Source organism: Nematolebias whitei, chromosome 4 (genome assembly GCF_014905685.2).
Source record: "Nematolebias whitei isolate Nwh7 chromosome 4, NemWhi1, whole genome shotgun sequence".
Taxonomy (NCBI): Eukaryota; Metazoa; Chordata; class Actinopteri; order Cyprinodontiformes; family Rivulidae; genus Nematolebias; species Nematolebias whitei.
Window position 1 is genome coordinate 30,176,902 of NC_056501.1, and position 21,366 is coordinate 30,198,267.

The following is a 21,366-nucleotide window of genomic DNA, read 5'->3' on the forward strand; positions in this document are numbered from 1 at the left end:
TGGAAAATAAAGCTGGAACTAGACCTGAGTTGCCTAAATACAAAATGATAAATATATTTAAAAATCTGTCAAGAAGTTATTGTGTTCTACTGACATGGTTTTACATGTTGTCGTGTAAGAACAATATTGCGTCCACTGTAGCAGGTTTGAGAACAGTCCTCCGCTGCTCTATTGTGCAGCCAGCTGAGAGCAGGGTGCGGACCTGAGCAAGAACCTGACACACATCAGCAGGTGTCATCATTTTAAGTTTGTTCAAATTAAGCCACAGGAAAAGTGCAGCTCTGCATGTCTCATAAGAGGAGCAAATCAGGGTGGGCGGGGCCAAATGATTCGTAAAACCACATCAAAGCCCGATACCGGCCTGGCCTGCACATTAATTACATTAATATGCACCGGCCTGGCCCTAATCCAGGACAGACCTTTGGGCAAGTGACCAAAATGATCAGGTCGCCCAGCAGTCTCCAAAACCAGCCAACAAGCTGTTCTTCTGGAAACAATACAAGAATCCTTGAGCACTTGTTAATGTAACAAAAGTGCAATGTTCTGCAGTTTTCATAGAGAGCTACAGAGATGTCTGAGCACCCTTGAACTTTGGTTGAGAGACCAAGAGCAACCTGGTTTTCCTCCAGAGATAGATGGCATTGAGAATGTATTGTACAACCAACTGATTTCTTTGAGAGATGAGTGTTTGTTGAGAGATCACTGAAAAAGCATTAGGTGACCAATGTGATTTCAGAGAAATTTGTGGGAAATTGTGTGTCTCTGAATATAAACATGATCTGATTCTGGTGCCTTTCCATCAGTCATTAGCTACTGATGAAGAAGAAACATCTCCTGAAGGTAAATAACAAAACTCTGAATCCCAAGCACTCTTCCTGAAGCGCGTGGACTTGTGAGGAGTAAGATACAAAAGTGCAGAAGAAAGTTCAACATGGCTGACTCAACAGAAAAGGTTACAGTTTGTTAACTACAGCCAGCTGATGCAAAAACTGAAACTACATGACGAGGAGTTCTACAACTACCTACACACTGAGCCAGGCATGTTCAACTCTTACTAATATTTGGTCCAAGAATCATTGAATATCAAAGTCTGGAATCAGAACTCCAGTTGCCTTTGACCCTGCAGTGCCTGGTTTCACGTGGCAAAGTTGGCTAAATATTCACCAAAAATGTGTTTGTTGAGAGATTGCTGACCGATTAGTGAAAGACTAGTGAGACCATTGAGCACTTACTGAGAGATTGCTGAGCATTTGGTGAAAGAGCGCTTCTCTCTCAAATCTGATACAATGTTTTTTACACTCAACGGCCTCTCAGTGGTCTTTACTCTGTGGAAAGTGGCACAAATTAACTTAAAAAAATGTTTTTCATACAGATATAGCAGTAATGGTATTTATGTCTGAGCTTGGTTCATTTATATACATTGTAATAGTGCTGATTTAATACTTTTAATATGGCAGACTGGTGGATTTTGTTTGAGTAAAAATTGTTTAATTGGCTGATTATTTTGAATTTACAGTAAATGAGTCAGTCATTGCAGTGAAATAAAGTGGAATCCTGGTCAGTGAACAAGTATATTTTTTGTGGTTATTTGCATTAATCCTATTGAATGAAGGAAAACAGATCAAATCGAGACAACAAACTTTATATTGTCAAACTTGGAAACAGACATTTATTCAACAACTAACATGACATTAGTGTTATTGTCCTGATTAGGTTGAGAAGCCATATATGTGACTAAATACTTAAATTCTGATTTAAATAGATAAAGTTATATATAATGTGTACTTTCTATTATAATTCAACATTGTACTTTTTGATTGTCAGATTTACATTCAATAAACAAGAATGAATTATTTAACAAACTTACCTTGAATATATTAATGTTGTGCAAACATACAGTATTTTAATTTAAGTCAACATGTGTCTTGGATTTTTTTTTTAGTGTATAGTATAACAGACATCGGGCTAAGATAATAGAAAGGTTTTCTTTTTGTTATTATTTTAAGCACATTTATTTGGAGCAATGTTTTGTTTCCCGGCAGAGTTTTCATTCGTTTCAAATGTTCCACTCGGTTAGATAAATTAGTGGGGCTGACATTTGATGTATGACCAGCGCTGCAGTAAACACTGAGATTAGTTTGTCTGTTTTCTGCAGCGCTTACATTTGTGCTGCTGTATCGACCATATTTCTAGCAAATAAATATTTTCCACCACAAATCAGTGAGTGGTGCTCTTCTATGAATATGTATTAACTCTTGCATCATATGAAGTATCTGAAAGCACGATGAGTAATTAAACCAGCAGGAGCATGTTTTTTTTTTGTGCCTACTACTCATGGACAGTAAACTGCAATAACAGCATTTATGTCCATTATTACTTTTTATCCAACACTGTTTTGACTCTCAGACTCCTCAAAAGATGAAAAATGTTTTAGTGGGTACATGCTACGTTTTTTTTTTTTTTTTTTTTTTGCACAGTGCCCTGAGACAACTTGTGATTTGGCACTATATAAATAAATAGAATCAAATTGAATTGCTTTGGTCACCTGACATGTTTCGTATGCAAACGGTAAAATTACTTTATTTGAACCATCAATTGTACCTTTTAAAAACAAGCATTTCTTGAAGGAATACATATCACCCACTGCCTTTCATACCAGGTTTTTCATCTAAAGTCATCTTATGTTACAATGTTGCAACATCTTCACCTCAGATCATGTGTTGCTAAGTACCCGTAGATACTACCACATTAAACTTTAGGTCAAAATACTGCCTGCATTCTGAGATTTGTTGTTGATTTATCAACTTAAGAAGATGGTTCTTCTTCAACAGTAACCAGAGACTGAGCACCCAAATCTGCTTATTTTTATACCGTGAACCACACAATATCTGATACAATGCTCAGCAGCCACATAGGTCACCCAAAGATTTTTCATTCTATTAATGAACTCTCTTGGCCTATTGATTTATAGCCATTTTTGAGTTTATAAGTTTGATTAGCTGTGATAGCCACCCTAATATGGGTTTACTCAGATTTAGATGCTCAACCAATGGATACCGTATTTTTCGCCCTATAAGTCGCGTTTTTTTGCACAATTTGCATTCCCTGTGACTTATACACCAAAGCGACTTATTTATGGATTTTTTCCCATATTTATAAACCAGTTTTTGGCTGAGATGTGTTTGTTTTCATTCATTCTGACTGAAAATATTGAACACTACCAATTTCAGCCGTTAGATGGCACTCGAGTAGTATGGCATGCCGTTGTGTCACGTAATAGGTAAAAGTGCTATTAATGACACAATCAGCCTGCCACCTTTGTCCAGCTCGCCTGAACTAACCGTCAAATCAGCTTAATTTTGCTGCGCCACGCTGGCGAAATGCAGCTGATTTGACCATCGAAGTGCATTTATTAAGTTAAAGTTCAACTGAGACACTCATTTTATGTCGAGCAAACAAATAATTGTTTTTAGGTGGTTATCTTGTTAAATTAAAAAAAAAATGCACAGCGAGTCCACCAGTGCACACGATTACTTCCGTGTATCGACTTTTGAAATGCAGCTCATTCGACTGTCAAAATGCATTTATTAAGCAAAATTAAACTGAGACACACCTTTACTATTTTTTCGAGCAAACAAACAATTGTTTTTAAGTGACAGGCCCATGAACACACACACACACAAATAGTATGGTAATTTGTACACATTCAGCATGACTACATGATTTTATTGCAAAAAATGTGTCTTGTGAATATCACTTGGCTGTTTTTGTATTTATTCTTTGAAAATCAGTTGTCTAACAGAATCATGTGATCAAAGCAGGGACGTAGAAAAGGCTAAGCATGATCAAAACACTGAATCAAAAATGTTTTCCTCTCTTCTTATGTTGGAAATGTTACTGCACGAGACTGATCTCAGAAGTAGGGTGGTTCAGAGTCTTTAATGTTTAATGCTCATCAATTTCTGAGCGTGACTACATGTAGACTGTTGTTTTTTTTGCAGCCGAGACACGTTTCCAATAAGAGAGCTGATCAGAAGATGTTTCATGCATTTAGAATCAGTGAAAGTAGGCCACATCTCCTCTGACCTTCATTTGTGTTCATGTTAAGCAGAACAAACATTTGACTCCTCCCCCTTTATTAACCATTTTTAATTGTTCTGTTCCCTCTTTTTTTCTAGTGTGCCGTTCTTCCTAAATTTTCAGAAAAAAAAAGTCCAAACTTTGGGTTGTTTGTCTCTATCATCCCCTCCCAGACCCATTTATAAGTGTTGTAAGTTTCACATAAAGGGGATCTTGACTTATTTCCCTTCAGGTGAACTGTGTTTGTGTCTTGTTGGAAATGTGTTTGACATTGGCAGTCGAGCACAGCAGCTGTGGCTGAAATAGTGGGTGGGGGCACACGAGGGGACAGACTGACCAGCGACAGACAGTGGAGCAGTGACACGGTGCATGTGTTGTCGAGATAAAAGGAAGAGACAGTTAGAAGCCGCCGGTTTCACCTCTTTCATTTGTGTTGTCTTCCTCCTGTCACCTTGCTCACCGCTTTTCTAGAATTGCGCCGCTCAAGGTGGCTGCATGTTGGAGCAGCTGTGTTACTTTCATTCTGAGATTTTGCTTTTGGAAACTTTAATTCCGCTTTTTCTGGATGTAAATCACATTTTTTGGATGATGGTTTCCTCTGGTATCAGATGTTGTGCAGCTGGAAGGATTTTTACTGAAACTTTTTCAGTTTAAGACGTTTGTTATGATGCGTAACCATGGCAACAAGGCAGTTTTCTACAACCAGCAGCAGCTGATTAACATCTCAAAAACTCACATAATATCTCAACTACAGCCCCAAATCTCAAATGAGTTGAAAAGGATGTTCTGTGGATGCATTCTCATCTACCTGCCAGCTGTGCTCTAGTGCCTGACCACTGAGATCCTGGAACTAGCAGGAAACACGGCTCATGACAGCAGAAGGACAGGATCGTCCCTTAGCACCTACAGTTGGCTGTCCGCAGCGACGAGGAGCTCGGCAGACTGCTGGGAGGAGTGGCCATCACTATGGGAGGAGTTCTGCCCAGCATTCGGGCGGTCCTACAGCCCGGGGGATCAGAGAGGCCATCCGAGTCTGGGTGGACGGATCGGATGACATCTGCAGCCAGTTTCTTAGGATCCACTGTGGGATGGACCTTTACAAGAGATCCTCCCTGTCTACAGTCATCAGTATCTATAACATCTCTTAATGAAATGAAGATAACGAGTTACAACAACAAATAATTTCCCTTTGGGATTAATAAAGTATTTTTGAATTGAATTGAATTTTACTTGAGGCAGCACGGTGGCACAACTGGTAGAGCTGCTGCCTCTCAGCGAGCAGGTCCTTGGTTCAAACCCCGGTCCAGGGGCCTTTCTGGGTGGAGTTTGCATGTTCTCTCCGTGCATGCGTGGGTTTTCTCCGGGTGCTCCGGTTTTCTCCCACAGACCAAAAACATGCATGTTAGGCTGATTGGTAACTCTAAATTGTCCCTAGGTGTGAGTGAGAAAGTGAATGGTTGTTTGTCTCGTTTGTCTCTATGTGTCCCTGTGATGGACTTGCGACCCGTCCAGGGTGTACCCCGCCCCTCGCACAGTGATTGCTGGACATGGGCACCAGCGACCCCCCGTGACCCAAAATGGAAGAAGCTGGTAAAGATAATGGATGGATGGATGGAATTTTACTTGTACCACATTTACTTCTCCTCCTTTCTGGTCTTTGTTTTGTCTTTTTCAACGTTTTACCTTTTCTCTCTTTCCACTTCCTCGTTTTCAGTTTTACCAACCTTGTGTTTTTTTCTGAATCTGCATCTGCAACATATTTGTCTTCTTTTTTTTCCTTCAGCTCTAAAGTAAGATTACTTTTCAGTGTCAGTGATAATAAAGAATGTCACAAAAGCCTAAAATATCATCCCCTTTTGAGGTAAAAAGAAAAAGTCATGCATGAAATATGTAACGTGTAAATATTTAAAGCGTCGAAAAGGTTGACAAGGCAGAGTGTCTTCAGGGAGTGAGAGTAACACAGGTAAAGACAAGGTCACAATAAGACTTCTTCACTGTCACAGTATTTTTTAAGCTTGAATATTCTGTGTGGTCAGACTACACGGAAAATATTTAGTTTCTCATGCTTAGATGTGAATCAGACAGCCCATAAAAACATCATGATGCTTAAACTTCTACTCCAGCTTCAGCTTTGTTTAACAGCTCAATACAGTAAATTATAAATTAGATCATTTCTGAATACTTTTTGTAGGGTGCCACTGTAAATACTGCTTGAAATGTGTACATTCATCAACTTTACTCACTAAAATCCAATATTTTTGGGGTACTGTAATAAACTAAGGTGACAAAATGTCTTTGTTTTGATGTATAGAGTGAATAAGAAGATACATTTAAAAAAAAAAAAAACTTTTGAAGTTGTGGCCAGTGACTTATTTCAGTCTCCGTGGTAACTGCACAGTTGTCTCTCACACCCTGATAGCGCTCTTAAATAGACAGAAATAAATGTAGATTAGAAATTAACCCTCAAATAACTGTGTTATGCACTGTGCATAAATAAAAGTCCTATTCAAAAGAATCCTAAATTGTAAAATACAGCAGCATCTGCTCATCAAACACTAAAGACCCTTCGCTTCCAGAGTTAAATGAGTTATATTCTGAGCTCATTTGTAATAAATGTCTATGAGAGTTTCGATGTGTTCACCATGCACTTTCAGGGGATTTGAGAAACATTAAGTCTTAGTGGTGGCAGACAGACTGGTGGAAAAAATACAAGTTTCTATGCTTTGGTATACAAATGGCTTAAAAAGTAAAATGTTTCTAGGAATAGAAATAATTTGTTTACAAAACGTCTGAGCAATGAATCCAAAAATGAGAGTGAGTGATGTCATCACACTCTAAGTTGAACATTCTTGGATCAAACTTCCAAATCATAAAAGCTTCCTTGTGACTGTGTAAAAAAGGATGCTCCAGTGCCTACATATCGACAACCTCAATAAAACCGAGCTGGAGTTTTAGAGCAGATGCTTAATTATAGTACTTATGTAAAGGAAATGCATGTATTATCAGATATGACTGCTCTTTTCCAGTTCGAGTCAAGGTTTTATTGTGATTCGCATCACATGTGGTACATGAGGTGGAACGAAATTGTGTGCACAGGGCTTCAGTTACATCCAACAATAGCATAAATATAAAGTGTAAAAAGAAACAGTAAACAAGGATCTAAGATATAAACAAAGAATACGCTAAACACTAACAAAACAATACGTCGAACAACAGCAGCACAAACATGAGTCTGTGTGAGCAGATGAGTAAGAATGAACACAGCAGCGTAAGATCAGCAGCATAAGATCAGCAGCATGGATAAACAGTAGCACATATCGCCAATCAAAATGGCATTACAGTGATTTTTTTTTTTTTTTCACAGTGATAATCATGATTAGGGATTCATGAGCCTAACAGCTTGTTCCTCAGTCTAGTGCAGGGGTCTGCAACCTTTGTGATCAAAAGAGCCATTTCTGCCCCTTCGTTCACTAAATGAAACGTGTCCAGAGCCACAAAACATGCTACAATTGTCATTATCAACTGGTGGCCCATGGGCCACTTGAAGTTTGTTAAAGGGGACTTTTCTGGCCATTAGGCGTGAAATTATGAAACTAAAAACATCCAATGATTGTTAACATAGGGCAGCACGGTGGCGCAACTGGTAGAGCTGCTGCCTCTCAGCGAGCAGGTCCTTGGTTCAAACCCCGGTCCAGGGGCCTTTCTGGGTGGAGTTTGCATGTTCTCTCCGTGCATGCGTGGGTTTTCTCCGGGTACTCCAGTTTCCTCCCACAGTCCAAAAACATGCATGTTAGGCTGATTGGTAACTCTAAATTGTCCCTAGGTGTGAGTGAGAGAGTGAATGGTTGTTTGTCTCGTTTGTCTCTATGTGGCCCTGTGATGGACTTGCGACCCGTCCAGGGTGTACCCCGCCCCTCGCACAGTGATTGCTGGACATGGGCACCAGCGACCCCCGTGACCCAAAATGGAATAAACGGGTAAAGATAATGGATGGATGGATGGATTGTTAACATTTATTGATATTTTTTACATTTTGAGACAAAAAAAAGACTGGACTCCATCCATCCATCCATCTATACATCCATCCATCCATTATCTTTACTTGCTTCTTTCTTTTTGGTTTGCAGGAAGTCACTGGTGCCCATATCCAGGTCGCAAGTCCAATTGCCAATTTTCTTTTAAACTAAACCAATGAACTGTGCAGGCACATGTGATTATTATTTATTTTATTTTTTTTTGTGGAGAAATTCAGTATTCTACGTTGAAGAAATAAAACAAAGTTAAAGGGAGTATAATTTACTTTGTATACTATTAATAGTATCCACATATTTGCAAAGGAAATGACAGGAAAACTGCTAAAACTAGTCATTTTTTGTTGTGGGTATAGCATCCTATAAAATTCAGTTTTATGTTAGTTTTGGTCAAAGAGCCGCTGCGGAGGGACCAAAGAGCCACACATGGCTCCAGAGCCACAGATTGCAGACCTCTGATCTTCACCATCACCCTGATCTAGTGGTTCTACACTTAATGATTTTCAACCTCCTTCCTGAGGGGAGCGGGGCAAAAAGTGTGTGTGCTGGGTGAGTGGGGTCCTTCAATTCAATTCAATTCACTTTATTTATATAGCGCCAAATCACAACAAAGTTGTCTCAGGGCACTTTACAGGAACATTCACATAGATAGAAAAGCCAATTAGTAAAGTTTTCTATCTAAGGAGGCCAGCAGACAAGTTGAATCTTGGCTTTGTTGCAGTCTCCCATCCTGAGCAAGCACAATGGCAACAGTGGAAAGGAAAAACTCCCTTTTAAAAGGAAGAAACCTACAGCAGAACCAGGTTCAGGACAAGCGGCCATCTGCTTTGACTGGCTGGTTTGAGAGGACAGGAAGGAGAGACAAATGAACACAGAATGGCAGGTCCAGATAAAGGTCCAGGTGTACCTGAAAGACAAAATCACGTCATGATGCAGGTGGCCCTCTTCCTGCATATGGAGGTGTAAATGTCTGTGATGGAGGGGAGACTGACTCCAACAGTCTTCTGTGCAGCCTTCACCACTCTCTGCAAAGCTTTCTGATCTGCAGCTGTGCAGCCTCCATGCCACACGTTGATGCTGGAGCACAGGATGCTCTCCACTGCACACCTGTAGTGTTTCTAGTGTTGACCAGAAGCTTTATGGTGAATAACTTGTGAGCTGGACTTGGAGTGTCTCTGCTGGCTTAGTTATCTTATGTGTCTGTCCTTTCTGTTTTAAGCAGGAAATGTGCCTTTAGTTTTTAATCTAGTTCAAAGCTAGTAAACTGCTGCTTCTTTTCACATATACAAACAGAGTCAGACTAAAACTGTGATAAACGTCCTCCTGTACAGATTCATGGCCACATGTTTGCCTGTGAAGGTTTGAGAGCGTGCACGGATGCATTGCACTTGTGTGCTGATTCTGAGCTGTGCTGGCGACTCCAGCCTCCCCTCTGGGTCTTGGCTTCAGCTCCAGGCCTCGGCGGAGACATAAAAGGATTACTGTCGTCTGCGTCTTTTTAAACAGCCTTCCCTAAGCCTTTTAGCTCCCCATTCATTCTCTCATCCTCCCCAGTCATAAAGAAATCAATCTGTCTCTTGAGGAGGAGAGGACAGAGAGTTAAAAGAGAGCATCGTGTAATGGTGGATTTGATTTTATAGGCGTTGTTCTCGGCCTGTCAACATGAATGAAACAGTGACCCTCTTGCAGCTGCTCTGTTAGAGATGAGGTGAACGGGCAAGAAATGGGCAGCTAGGATCAGGATGCTCTCCATGCAGGCTCCCTAATAAATTTGCTTCCCAGTAAGAGAGCTTGTTTTTCTTTCAGAAGCCTGTGGCAGCATCACATTATCGCCTCTTTAATCACAGAGAAGCCAGGTGCTCCTGTCACAATCAACCTCCTATTAACCCGTCGTCACCACTGTTTGCAAATGCATCTTCAACTTTCCAGAGGCTGTATTCAGACTGTGTCAGCAGGATTATGGCCTGTCTCTTCCACAGCCATGCTTCTGCCAGCACTCATTTGTTCCTACTTGCTGTTGACTTTAATGTAAACACACAACAGCTGTGAGCTTTTTAATCTTCTATTGTGGACTGTTTTCTAATCTTCTCCCTGTTTTTCTTCTTCAGTAAACCCTTCCCAATCGGAGACAGGGTGACGTTCAGTGGAAAGGACTGTGTGTGCCAGCAGTGCTCCCATAAACTTGTCAAGTCAAATGAACCCATCAAAATCCACGGGCCCAGCCGTAAGTCCAGGGTTTCGCTCTGTCTGTTCCATTTAGGGCCACCAGGCACTACAGCATACTGGATCTAATGTTTCCAGGCCCATTCAGCTCGTTTAGTTAATGAAGTATTGAATCACTCATTGGCCTTCTTTTGTTGATCTGCCAGCTTATTATTATACAGCAGAAACAGACATGACTTGTTCAGTATTGCTGACACTAAACAGGCAGAAAGTTTCAAATATTTTTGTAGGTTTTGAACTAATTACCTTTTGAGACAAGAAAACCACCATTTTGTTTAAGCATAAAACAAGAACATGCCAAATTACGAAGATACAATAGAAAGACTGGAACTTATAGTGAGTTTTTTATTAACTGTGTCAGACAGACAGCAGGCTGCGCCTCACTGTCTGTGCAGTTATAACAGATGGTGAAGTAGCAGTGAATGACTGTATCCCTCAAATTGCTCTATTTAGGAGAATAAACCGTCCCCCAGGTACTCGTTCATCAGTCAGCGCTCTGAGGAAACACTGTGTGAGACAGCACACCAAGTGCAAATGCTAAATATATCACAGTTGCTTTTCAGCAGGAGTTTAATATCCAGAAAGGATATTTAGACTTGTGTATTAAAGTGGTGAACAAATCATTTTCAAGTAGAAATTGACCAAGTGGAGAAAAATGGCTGCTAGAAAAAGAGAAATTCCCAAATTCCCCACACCCCCATTGATTCTTTTGAAATTAATCTATTTGATAATCCATTTGAATCCACGAATGAATCCTTTTGAAGAATATCAAAAAATAAATAATTTTAATAACTCAGATAAGTATTAGTATATTGATGAACATGATCTTGTAATTAAACTGTAAATACAATACTAGCAACAAAATTGCCTCCATTTTACTATACATTTTACCGTAGGTAGTGTATGCAATCACTTTGATGATATGTGATTGTAACAAATTAATCAAATGTATTAGAATACAGAGTTACTTTGTCAAATGAAAAGTAAAGTACTGTCAATTGAGTCACCGGTTTCCTACAATGTTTACGTTTGAAATGAACTTTTTTTGCAACTTTCCACAGTGGCAAGAGAACAGACTACATTCTGCATTTATGTGCATTACCTCTATGTAAAAAACACAGACAATTTAAATGATTGCAGAAAACAATATTTGTTAACGGAAATTACAGCCAAACTCCCTCTTCACCGCAATGGACCAGCATAGAGTCCACAATACTGCAGTGTTGCACCAATCCATCTGTCAGTCTCACGTTCCATTCTTCCCTCACTCATGAACAAAACCCCAAGATACCAGTACTTGAACTCCTCCACTTGAGGCAGAACCTCACGCTCAACCAGAAGAGACAAATCCACCATTTTCTGACTGAGGACCATGGCCTCGGCTTCACGCACCCGATTCGTTTGGCCCCTCCTGCAAGTGGTTGGCCCACTTGAAAGCAAACCCATGTTACATGTTTCAGTTGAGCCCAACTGGGTCCATGAGTAGAAACTTGGTCAACGGGTGCTCACCAACGAGCCCCTCCCCCGTTCCTGGCTCCAGGGTAGAGTTGCATTCGGGCCCAAAAAAATGGATCCGACCTGGCCCCAGCCCACAGTCATAATTTCCGAAACCCCACCAGAATCGACAAATTAACAGTAATTACAGGTCTGAACCCAGAAAAAACGGCAACTTTTTTAATAGTTATTAACGGTCAGGGACACAGCTGAATAAACGGGGCAGAAGATTTGGAGCTGAGAGGTGTTTGTAATTTCATGGCCATAAAAAAGCATTTAAACCCAGTTTCTGCCTGCATTCTTGTGAATTACTGAGACACGCAGACAGCTCTGACACACACGCGTCTGCTTTGGGATCTCACCTCTTTGGGTCGTTGGCCGCACGCGTCTGCTGAGTGCAGCGGCAGAATGAATGTCCATTTGGGCAATGCATCGCTGCCTGCCAGTACAGTACCATCTGAAGCTTAACTGAACTTTTTACCTCTTTCAAGGCCAATCAGCTCGTGGTGAAATAGCCGTGTGCACCTGGTGGAAGTATGGCAGGTCATGTTATCATATGATTGGATCGAGGCTGATCCTGACCTAATTAAAAGCCCGAGACCAGCCCAGCCCACCCATTAATCACATTGTAACGGCCCAGCCAGGCCCTAATCTGGGTCGGTCCGGGACGGATTTCAGGTTTGGGTTAGAAATGACAACTTTACTCCATGGTAACTCATGTCTGGGCAAGGGACACTGAGATCCTTGTTATGTTTTGTCCATAAAAGAAAAATCGCTCTTTGTCTGGCCTGTCATCTAGAACCAGTCGGCCTTGGGAGACCCTACCAGGGACAATTATAATTGCCCCTGACAGCATAGCTTTTAGGATTGTTCAGGCGCAAAAACTCCTCTACCATGATAAGGTGGCAATTCAAGGAGGAGCCTGTCAGAACTTTATAAATGTGGTTCCCAAATTGGCTGTGGCAAAGTTTACATTCATATGCTCAAATGTTTGACTATTTTGCACTTCTTAGTTGGCCTTTCTTTACTGGAGAGCTACAAAAACATCTGCTAATACATCTCCAGTGAGGGTGTAGCAGATTTCTTTTCCTTCCTCATTTAGATTAGTTTTATTTATAGGCACACTCAGACACTCATGCTGTAACCGCAGTAGAGTTCATACCTATATAGTGTTCAATTGTTAAAATACAAATTTTAAAATGGAAAGAAATCTACTTTAGTGAAAGACAGACTGTTTAGTTTTTGACACCTAAATCTAAAACACCAAATGACAGTATTTATTTGGAGATGCAAAAATGTGACTCAGTAAACTGCAAAGTTTTGCTGAAAATACAATTTCACAGGGCTGACAAGACATAATGTGAACAGTCGCTGATGACATAAGTACTTCTCTTACAAGCCATGGAACTGGTCAGAAAAGGTTAAGCTAAGCCAAACATGTTTCAAATAGCAGAAAACAGAACCTTGTTTCAGCTGTTTGACTCTGCAGCTATGCATCGTTTGCAGATTCTGTGCTCTTCTTCTGCTTTGCTTACCCAGTTAGTGGTCGTCACACCTGCTTGGGCAAAATTTGTGAGGGAAATACAATAAGCTTGCACACAGTGCATAGGAACAGTCTGTACATATGTATCATCTTTCTCTCTATCACACTCTTATGCAGACTGTGCAGGATGTGGAGCAGAGATCAAGCAGGGTCAGTCTCTTCTGGCGTTAGAGAAGCAGTGGCACGTCAGCTGCTTCAGATGTCAGACCTGCAACATGGTCCTCACGGGGGAGTACATCAGCAAGTGAGTATGCAAAATTATAAAACGATAAAGGAGACAAGAATTTGAAGTATGCACAAAGTTTGTTTTCTCAGTCATCCAGGTATATAACAAAAAAGGTTGAATCATGTCATCTGGACTTCGTTTTTTTGTTAATAAGAAACGTTTCGCCCCTCGTCCAAGAGGCTTCGTCAGTCTGAGGCCTAGCCATCTGGTATTACCCAGAAGCCACCCTGACTCTTGTGTTTCACGCCTGCCTCAGATACCCCTGAGGTCTGGCCTTTTCACTAATGGTTTCAAAAACACAAAGTTTGTTTTCTCAGTCATCCAGGTATATAACAACAAAAAAGGTTGAATCATGTCATCTGGACTTCGTTTTTTTGTTAAAAAGAAACGTTTCGTCAGTCTGAGGCCTAGCCATCTGGTATTACCCAGAAGCCACCCTGACTCTTGTGTTTCAAGCCTGCCTCAGATACCCCTGAGGTCTGGCCTTTTCACTAATGGTTTCAAAAACACAAAGTTTGTTTTCTCAGTCATCCAGGTATATAACAACAAAAAAGGTTGAATCATGTCATCTGGACTTCGTTTTTTTGTTAAAAAGAAACGTTTCGCCCCTCGTCCAAGAGGCTTCGTCAGTCTGAGGCCTAGCCATCTGGTATTACCCAGAAGCCACCCTGACTCTTGTGTTTCAAGCCTGCCTCAGATACCCCTGAGGTCTGGCCTTTTCACTAATGGTTTCAAAAACACAAAGTTTGAAGTATGCCTCACTTCTAATTTCCTTTTCTCGGTTCAGGGGATAGTCAAGTCAATTTGAGGTGATATTCTGTCAAAAAGCTATCAATACCGGTAGTTATCACGTTTTGAGCACTGGCACCAGTCACAGAGCACAGAGTATGAAGAAAATGGCAGAAGGCTTTCCTCAGGCTATGCTAATGGCTAACCAAACTAAGGCTTGATGTCCCCTGTCACTGAGCAAAGAGGGGGAATTGAAGATACTATCCCTCTGTCAGTCCATCCAATCGTCCATGCTTATTGTGAGCAGGATAACTTGAAAAATACCTGAGGTACTGACTTACATTTTAGGGTGTAGCTGCACATAGGCAAAGGTTCTTTTTGAAAAGTGACAAAATCCAAGATGGCTGTCCTTGTGAGCTAGATAACTTTACTTTTCTGTACTCTGCGCTTCCTGGGACAAGCAATAACAAAAACACTCTGGTTATTAGGGATGGGGCCGATCCGATTTGGTATCAGTATCAGCCTCCGAAACCAGCATAATTTACGCATCGGATTTTTCCGATCCAACCTGCAGAGATTTCCGATCTATGATGCATGTCTGTGTCTGTTGAAACTTCTCCTCATGTGATTCTCTGCCAGCTGCTCTGCACGTTGGCTTCAAACTATGAAATGGATTTCCTGAATGGAGGCGTGTCTCATGAGCCCAGAGTAATAAGACCCGCCTCACATTCAGGAAATCTATTTCATAGCTTGCAGCCAGCTACAACGTGAGGACTGAATGTGCAGCACTGTGGATAACAGCTAACCAACTTTTCATCGAAACATGTCCGCTGTGTGGAAGTATTTTACACTAGAAACACCATAAAGCAAGACAGCAACATGCAATGTCTGCAGAGCCATAGCACCACATTAAATCGCGGTAAAGTTTTATGTTGGACGTTCAAGCTCCGTGGCTTCAGCGAGGCACTCCTCTTGCTCAACCCGAAGCAGGCAGTCCGACCCCGACCAGCTGCGCCCAATCTGCCCCGCTCAGTCTGCCCATCTCAGACGAGGAGCAAACTGAACACAGCTGACCGAAATCAGACTGCCTGCTTCGGACTTAACAAGAAGAACACACCACCGAAGCCACGGAGCTCCAATGTTTACCGAGAAGTTGCTAAACTTCATCGTAATTAATGACCAACCACTATCAGTTGTAGAAAACAATGGATTTCGCAGCTTGATACTTGCAGCCAAGATATAGTTTACCCTCCAGGAGATATTTATCAGTACAACTGTAGACAATCATAAAAAAACATATGAACTGAACATTACAAGACAATTACATAAAAATAAAAAAAATTAGCTACAATGCGATGTAAAATACTAAAAACAAGAACATGTCTGTGTTGGTTTATGCCATGAACTTGGCAGATGTTTGAAGCCATTTATTTATTTATTTTAATTCATTCATTTTAAAGAAACAAAAGAAAACCATCAAAAAGAAAAAATTGAATGAAAAAAGTGCAGAAAGAAGAAAAAAATTCTTATAATATCTGCCCCTTATTTAATATATATATTGAGCTGTCTGTCAGATAAATTCTTCACCCACTTTTCTGTCTCCCTGGCATGCAATTGACTACTGGCGTGTTGTCCTACACAAAATGTGTTGTTATTGGAATAGTGCTCACCCAGCCGGAGACAGAGATTCTTGCCAGGGGACTGAACTTTGCGGTTGCACCAAGTACAATTCCTCTGGTGGAGATGATCACAGCCACAGAATCAGCCATCCGCAACAACAAAATGAAAGAGGCTGAAGCAGAACAGCTCAGAATCAAAGTTTCATCCTGCCTCAGCAATGCCAAACCACCACCTTCCATCAGTAGAGAGGAGAGAGTTGCACTCACCACTCTGAGCAAGGACAAAAACATCATCATTCTCCCAGCAGACAAAGGAAGGTGCACAGTGATTTTGAACCAGAAAGACTATCATGAGAAAGTTATGACACTCCTTAGTGACTTAACCACTTATGAACCTCTGAAAAGAGATCCAGGAAGTGGTTACAAGAAGAAGTTAATAGATTGCCTGAAAATTTTGGAGCAGGACAAGGCTATTGACCGTATTCTGTACCACAGACTGTACCCAGGGGAGGCCACACCCAGTCTGTATGGTTTACCTAAAATCCACAAACAAGGTGTACCTTTAAGACCTATTGTTAGCATGATTAACTCTGTCACTTACAATGTTTCCAAGTATCTGGCGTCTGTACTCATCCCTTTAGTTGGCAGCTCAGAACACCACATACAGAACACCATGGACTTTGTGGATAAGGTGAGGGATGTCATCATGGAGACTGATGAAACAATGGTCTCTTTTGATGTCACATCACTCTTTACGTGCATTCCTGTTGATGATGCAGTAGAGGTGATCAGTTTAAGATTAATATCAGACACCACTCTGAGCAGCAGGACCACGCTTTCCACAGAACAACTGTGTCAACTCTTGAAACTGTGCCTGCAATCAACCTACTTCACATATGGGGAGCAATATTATAGGCAGAAACATGGGTGTGCTATGGGGTCTCCAGTTTCTCCTATTGTTGCCAACTTGTACATGGAGGAGGTAGAAAAGAGAGCCTTGACGTCCTTTTCAGGGACACCACCAAGTCATTGGTTCAGGTATGTTGACGACACCTGGGTTAAAATTAAATCTCAGGAAGTCCAACATTTTACTGACCACATCAACTCTGTGGATAAATACATCAAGTTCACACGAGAAGATGTAAAAAATGGCAAGTTGGCTTTCTTGGACTGTGAGGTCTCAGTCTCTGATAGAGGACATTTGCAAACCGAGGTGTACCGCAAACCCACCCACACAGACCAGTATTTGCAGTTTGACTCCCATCACCCTTTGGAGCACAAGTTAGGAGTCATCAGGACTCTGTATCACAGAGCAGACAGCGTCCCCACTAGCTCAGGAGCCAGGCAGAAGGAGAAATCCTACACAAGACAGGCTCTAGAGCAATGTGGATATCCTAACTGGGCCTTCCTGAAAGCAGATAAGAAACCCAAACAGGACTCCAGTCAGCCATCAGGTGAAAAGGAGGAACCCAGCCCCAGACCAGTGGTCATTCCGTATGTTGAGGGGGTATCAGAGAAACGGAGACGTTTATTTTCTAAACATAACGTCCCAGTGGCTTTTAAACCCCAAAATACATTACGGCAAAGACTGGTTCATCCCAAAGATCCAGTCCCCCGGCACAAACAGAGTAATGTTGTGTATGCTGTTCAGTGTCAGGAGGGCTGTGATCAGTCTTACATCGGGGAAACTAAACAGCCACTGGCCAAAAGGATGGCCCAGCACAGAAGATCAACATCATCAGGCCAGGATTCTGCGGTCTACACTCATCTCCAGGCCAGCAGTCACTCTTTCAGGGATGAAGATGTGCACATCCTGGACAGAGAAGGATGGTTTGAGAGAGGAGTAAAGGAGGCCATCTTTGTGAAAAGAAATCGTCCATCATTAAACAGGGGTGGAGGCCTCTGGGTTCAACTGTCCCCCTCTTACAATGCTGTGATTGCTAGTATCACTCAGCCCTCTGTGAATAGTAAACAGCCATCAGTGTGCTAATGACCCATTGTTAGGCTGATGGTCCTTCTTGAGCATGTGATCAGCTGGTTTTGGTTGTCAGCAGCAAACTGGTTGATCCACTCTGAGATGGTGCTATTTAAGAGACTGAGCTGAAAATAGCACCTCAGACTGAGGAAGTCTCTTGGATGAGAGACGAAACGTTTCTAGATTTTTTTGCTTTGTTTTTTGTTTTTTTGAATGTCCAGAGGACCAGATTAAACTTTGTTGGATTTTTCTACCTGGATTATTGAGCATGCATCAGGATATCCCTTAGCAACATTCATTCAACCTTTATACATTGTAACATATGGATATCTTGTTTATATCATTTCTCAGGCTTATCAAAAACACAATTTCTCATAATTGTCATACAAATGCAAAATAACTATATTAGCTGTTGAATGTGTCAGTCTGCCAAGAGTTTAGTAAACTTTTGAACTCATTGATCAGGTAAACTGATATATTCAGCAGCCTCAGGACACTGATATTAGTGTAGGAACACTGATGTTGTTCTATTGACAGAACAGCAACAAACTAAATAAATTATGCCATACAACAGTTTAGAGGTTCAATAATCGTTAATGTATCGTTCCTTAACAACAGAGTGATATTTTTGAGAACGAGTTGGCTCGCAATGTGCTTACGTAGCTGGAGGACGCCTACTGCCCTTTTCTTCATACTATGAGCTCTATGATTGATGTCACGGCTGATGAGTTACTATTGATAACTGTTTGACAGTCTATGACCAGATTATCCTTCCAAGTTCGAGTAAACTGCACCGTTGGCTATTTATTTATTTTATGTTTTGTTGCAGGGATGGAGTGCCATACTGTGAAGCAGATTATCACGCCCAGTTCGGGGTGAAATGTGAGACCTGCAACAGATACATCAGTGGACGGGTTTTGGAGGTGAGATTTCAATCCGAGATGATAAAAGTAGAGACTTAGCTGCATGAAATCTGCACAGATCTTTAGTCAGACGAAAATCCAAATTGGGAGATGACGTTAACTGAGCATAATCTGCATGATCAAAAATGAGTAGCAGCTTTTCTTCCTCAGCTAAAACCCCGTCTTGCTTCAGGGAGTGAGCAACTGAAGATCGGACGCTGATAAATGAGTTTGTTCAACTTTAATTGACCAAATTAGATTGATTTGGAATGTGCGAGCCTGCTCTGCCTTCAGAGCACACCCAGCTTTTAAGGGATTCCTCTCAGGCAGGTAACAGGTCTGCCTGCTCTCAGAGAAAGCGAGAAGCTATCTGTGATCTGATAGAACTGGGGAGGAAAAGGAAGCTATAAAAAGATTAGAAGGGAAGGAGGGAGGTGAAAGATAGTAGACGATAGGATGTACATGTGAAGCAAAATCTGCAGAGATAAAAAAAACAACAAAAAAAAACACTCATTTGTGGTTTCAAACTAGAGCGATCTTTAAAAGAGATGGCAGAAGGAGTCAACAGATGAGTTGAAAATGCAAAGCGGAAATAATAAAGGTAGTAAAGGTGCAAATTATAAAAATGAATTAGGTGCAGATGCTAATTAAAGTCTCTGGAGGGTGACAATTGTCTTGGGAGCGTGTGTGGTAAAACTTTGTGAGACACAGACATACAGGAATACACGCATGGCCTGGTTGTCCTTGTGGTCCTCTGCTTGTCAGAAGAGCTGGTGTAAAGTGCTTTGTTCCTGACTGTCAGCCTCTCTGGGCTATTTATAGACACGAAGACATGTCAGCCTTTACACACAACTTTCCATCTATTTTACTTTCTCTTTGAATGTGCATGTGCTCAACACTTTTCATTTCTTTCTCTTTTAGGTTGTGATGGCCACATAGTAACATTGTAAAAAATGTGAGGTCTATCTTGGCACATTTTTAAATATTGTTAAGCCATTTTTTTCTGTATGTTTTGGGAAGTTCTTGTGCACTTATGCACGTTAAAGAACCAGACTAATTTAGAGTGCCAATGAAGCACTCATTCGTTCTACCTTTATTTATCCAGGTTAGTCTCGCTGAGTCATGACTCATATGACTCTTCTGCCACTATTTTTATCTACATTTTGATTTGCTACTTCTCCAGCAGCTACGGAAAAACAACAACAACAACAAAAATATATGCATTTCAGTTGAGAATATAGCGCTGTGACTTTCAGGAAGAATGTTATATGCTGTAAACAAAATACCCCCCACCCCAAGAAAAAAAAAAAGGTAAAAAATAAAAATAAAAATCCAACTACAGAACAAAGTTAATTTGGTTTTTAAAAAAAAAAGTGCTGAAAAAATAACCCTGTTTGGAACTCAAAAGTTCAGACAGTTTCTTTATATAAACGTCATTTAACGTTTAAACAGATTACAAGAAGTTGGACTTACATGACTGAATATGCATATTAATATTTTTTATGGTTTTTTTTTCACAATCACAAATTAAGTTTTAGGATTTTCAAGGAATTTACAACAGAATGTGTGCAATGATGTCATGTTCTCTAAACTTTTGAGCTGTCTAAACTTTTCTAGAAGTTTGGCAAACAAACACCCACACCCCCCCCAAAAAAAAAAAAAAAACCTTTATTGTTCTAATTCATGAAAGCATACATATTTTTTGCTGTTTTTCACTCGGGTGTCTTATGCTTCTATTTTTCTTATAACATTCTCTCAAGTCCCCTGAGAATGCAGTTTGCACATCCAAACTCTCATTGACTTTTATTGTATCTGAGCTCTGATTTTTTTCTGCAAAATTGGATGCGAAGCATCTTTTCAACTTGTCACAACTCCTACATAAAACAACTTCCACACATAAAAAAATTGACTTATGTGACAACCATATTTTTCTGCCAATTGCAGTTTAGGGATTATTTTCTATACAGCTTGTAGGTTTTTTTGTCACAGTGACTGTTTCATGAGGCTACTTCCTAGTACACATTTCTCTCTCCTTGTATCATTGAGAGCTAAATGTTGCAAAACTTGAGCTAAAATTAGAAAAGGCTAACTAAAAACCAAAGTAGCAAAAGCCTATCTAGAATCCTAAAGCTAGTTACAAGCTAAAAGTATTTAAAAAATCTAGCTAAAAGCTAAAAATGTCCAAATGCTAGTTACAAGCTAAAAGTAGCAGACAGGTAGCTAAAATAATAAGTAAGTGCTATGTGTTGTCATCATTGTATGTTCCCATACTATGGCGAAATTAGTTCTCTGCATTTAACCTATCACACCAGAGATACACCCAGGTGGAGCAGCGGGCGGCTATGTAAGAACCCAGGGAGCAATTGGGGATTGGGTGTCTTGCTCAGAGACACCACAGCATATGGGAATGGTTGGGGATCGAGCCTGGGACTTTCTGGTCCTGAGTCGACTGCCCTGCCTCTACCTCATCTCAGCCCCTGAAAGTACTGGTAACCTAAGACAATAATAGAGAAAATGTGCTAAAGAGGAGTTCAAAGACAACAA

General features: G+C 40.8%; 1 protein-coding gene across 1 annotated transcript in view; it reads left to right on the plus strand.

The window, feature by feature from the left end:
* Positions 1-21,366, plus strand: part of ablim3 (actin binding LIM protein family, member 3) — a 75,121-nt gene that overhangs the window by 34,547 nt on the left and 19,208 nt on the right. The window contains exons 4-6 of the mRNA XM_037675385.1: positions 10,220-10,335; positions 13,489-13,615; positions 18,750-18,843. Of these exons, the coding sequence (XP_037531313.1) occupies positions 10,220-10,335; positions 13,489-13,615; positions 18,750-18,843 (337 nt within the window). The remainder of the gene's footprint in view (positions 1-10,219; positions 10,336-13,488; positions 13,616-18,749; positions 18,844-21,366) is intronic.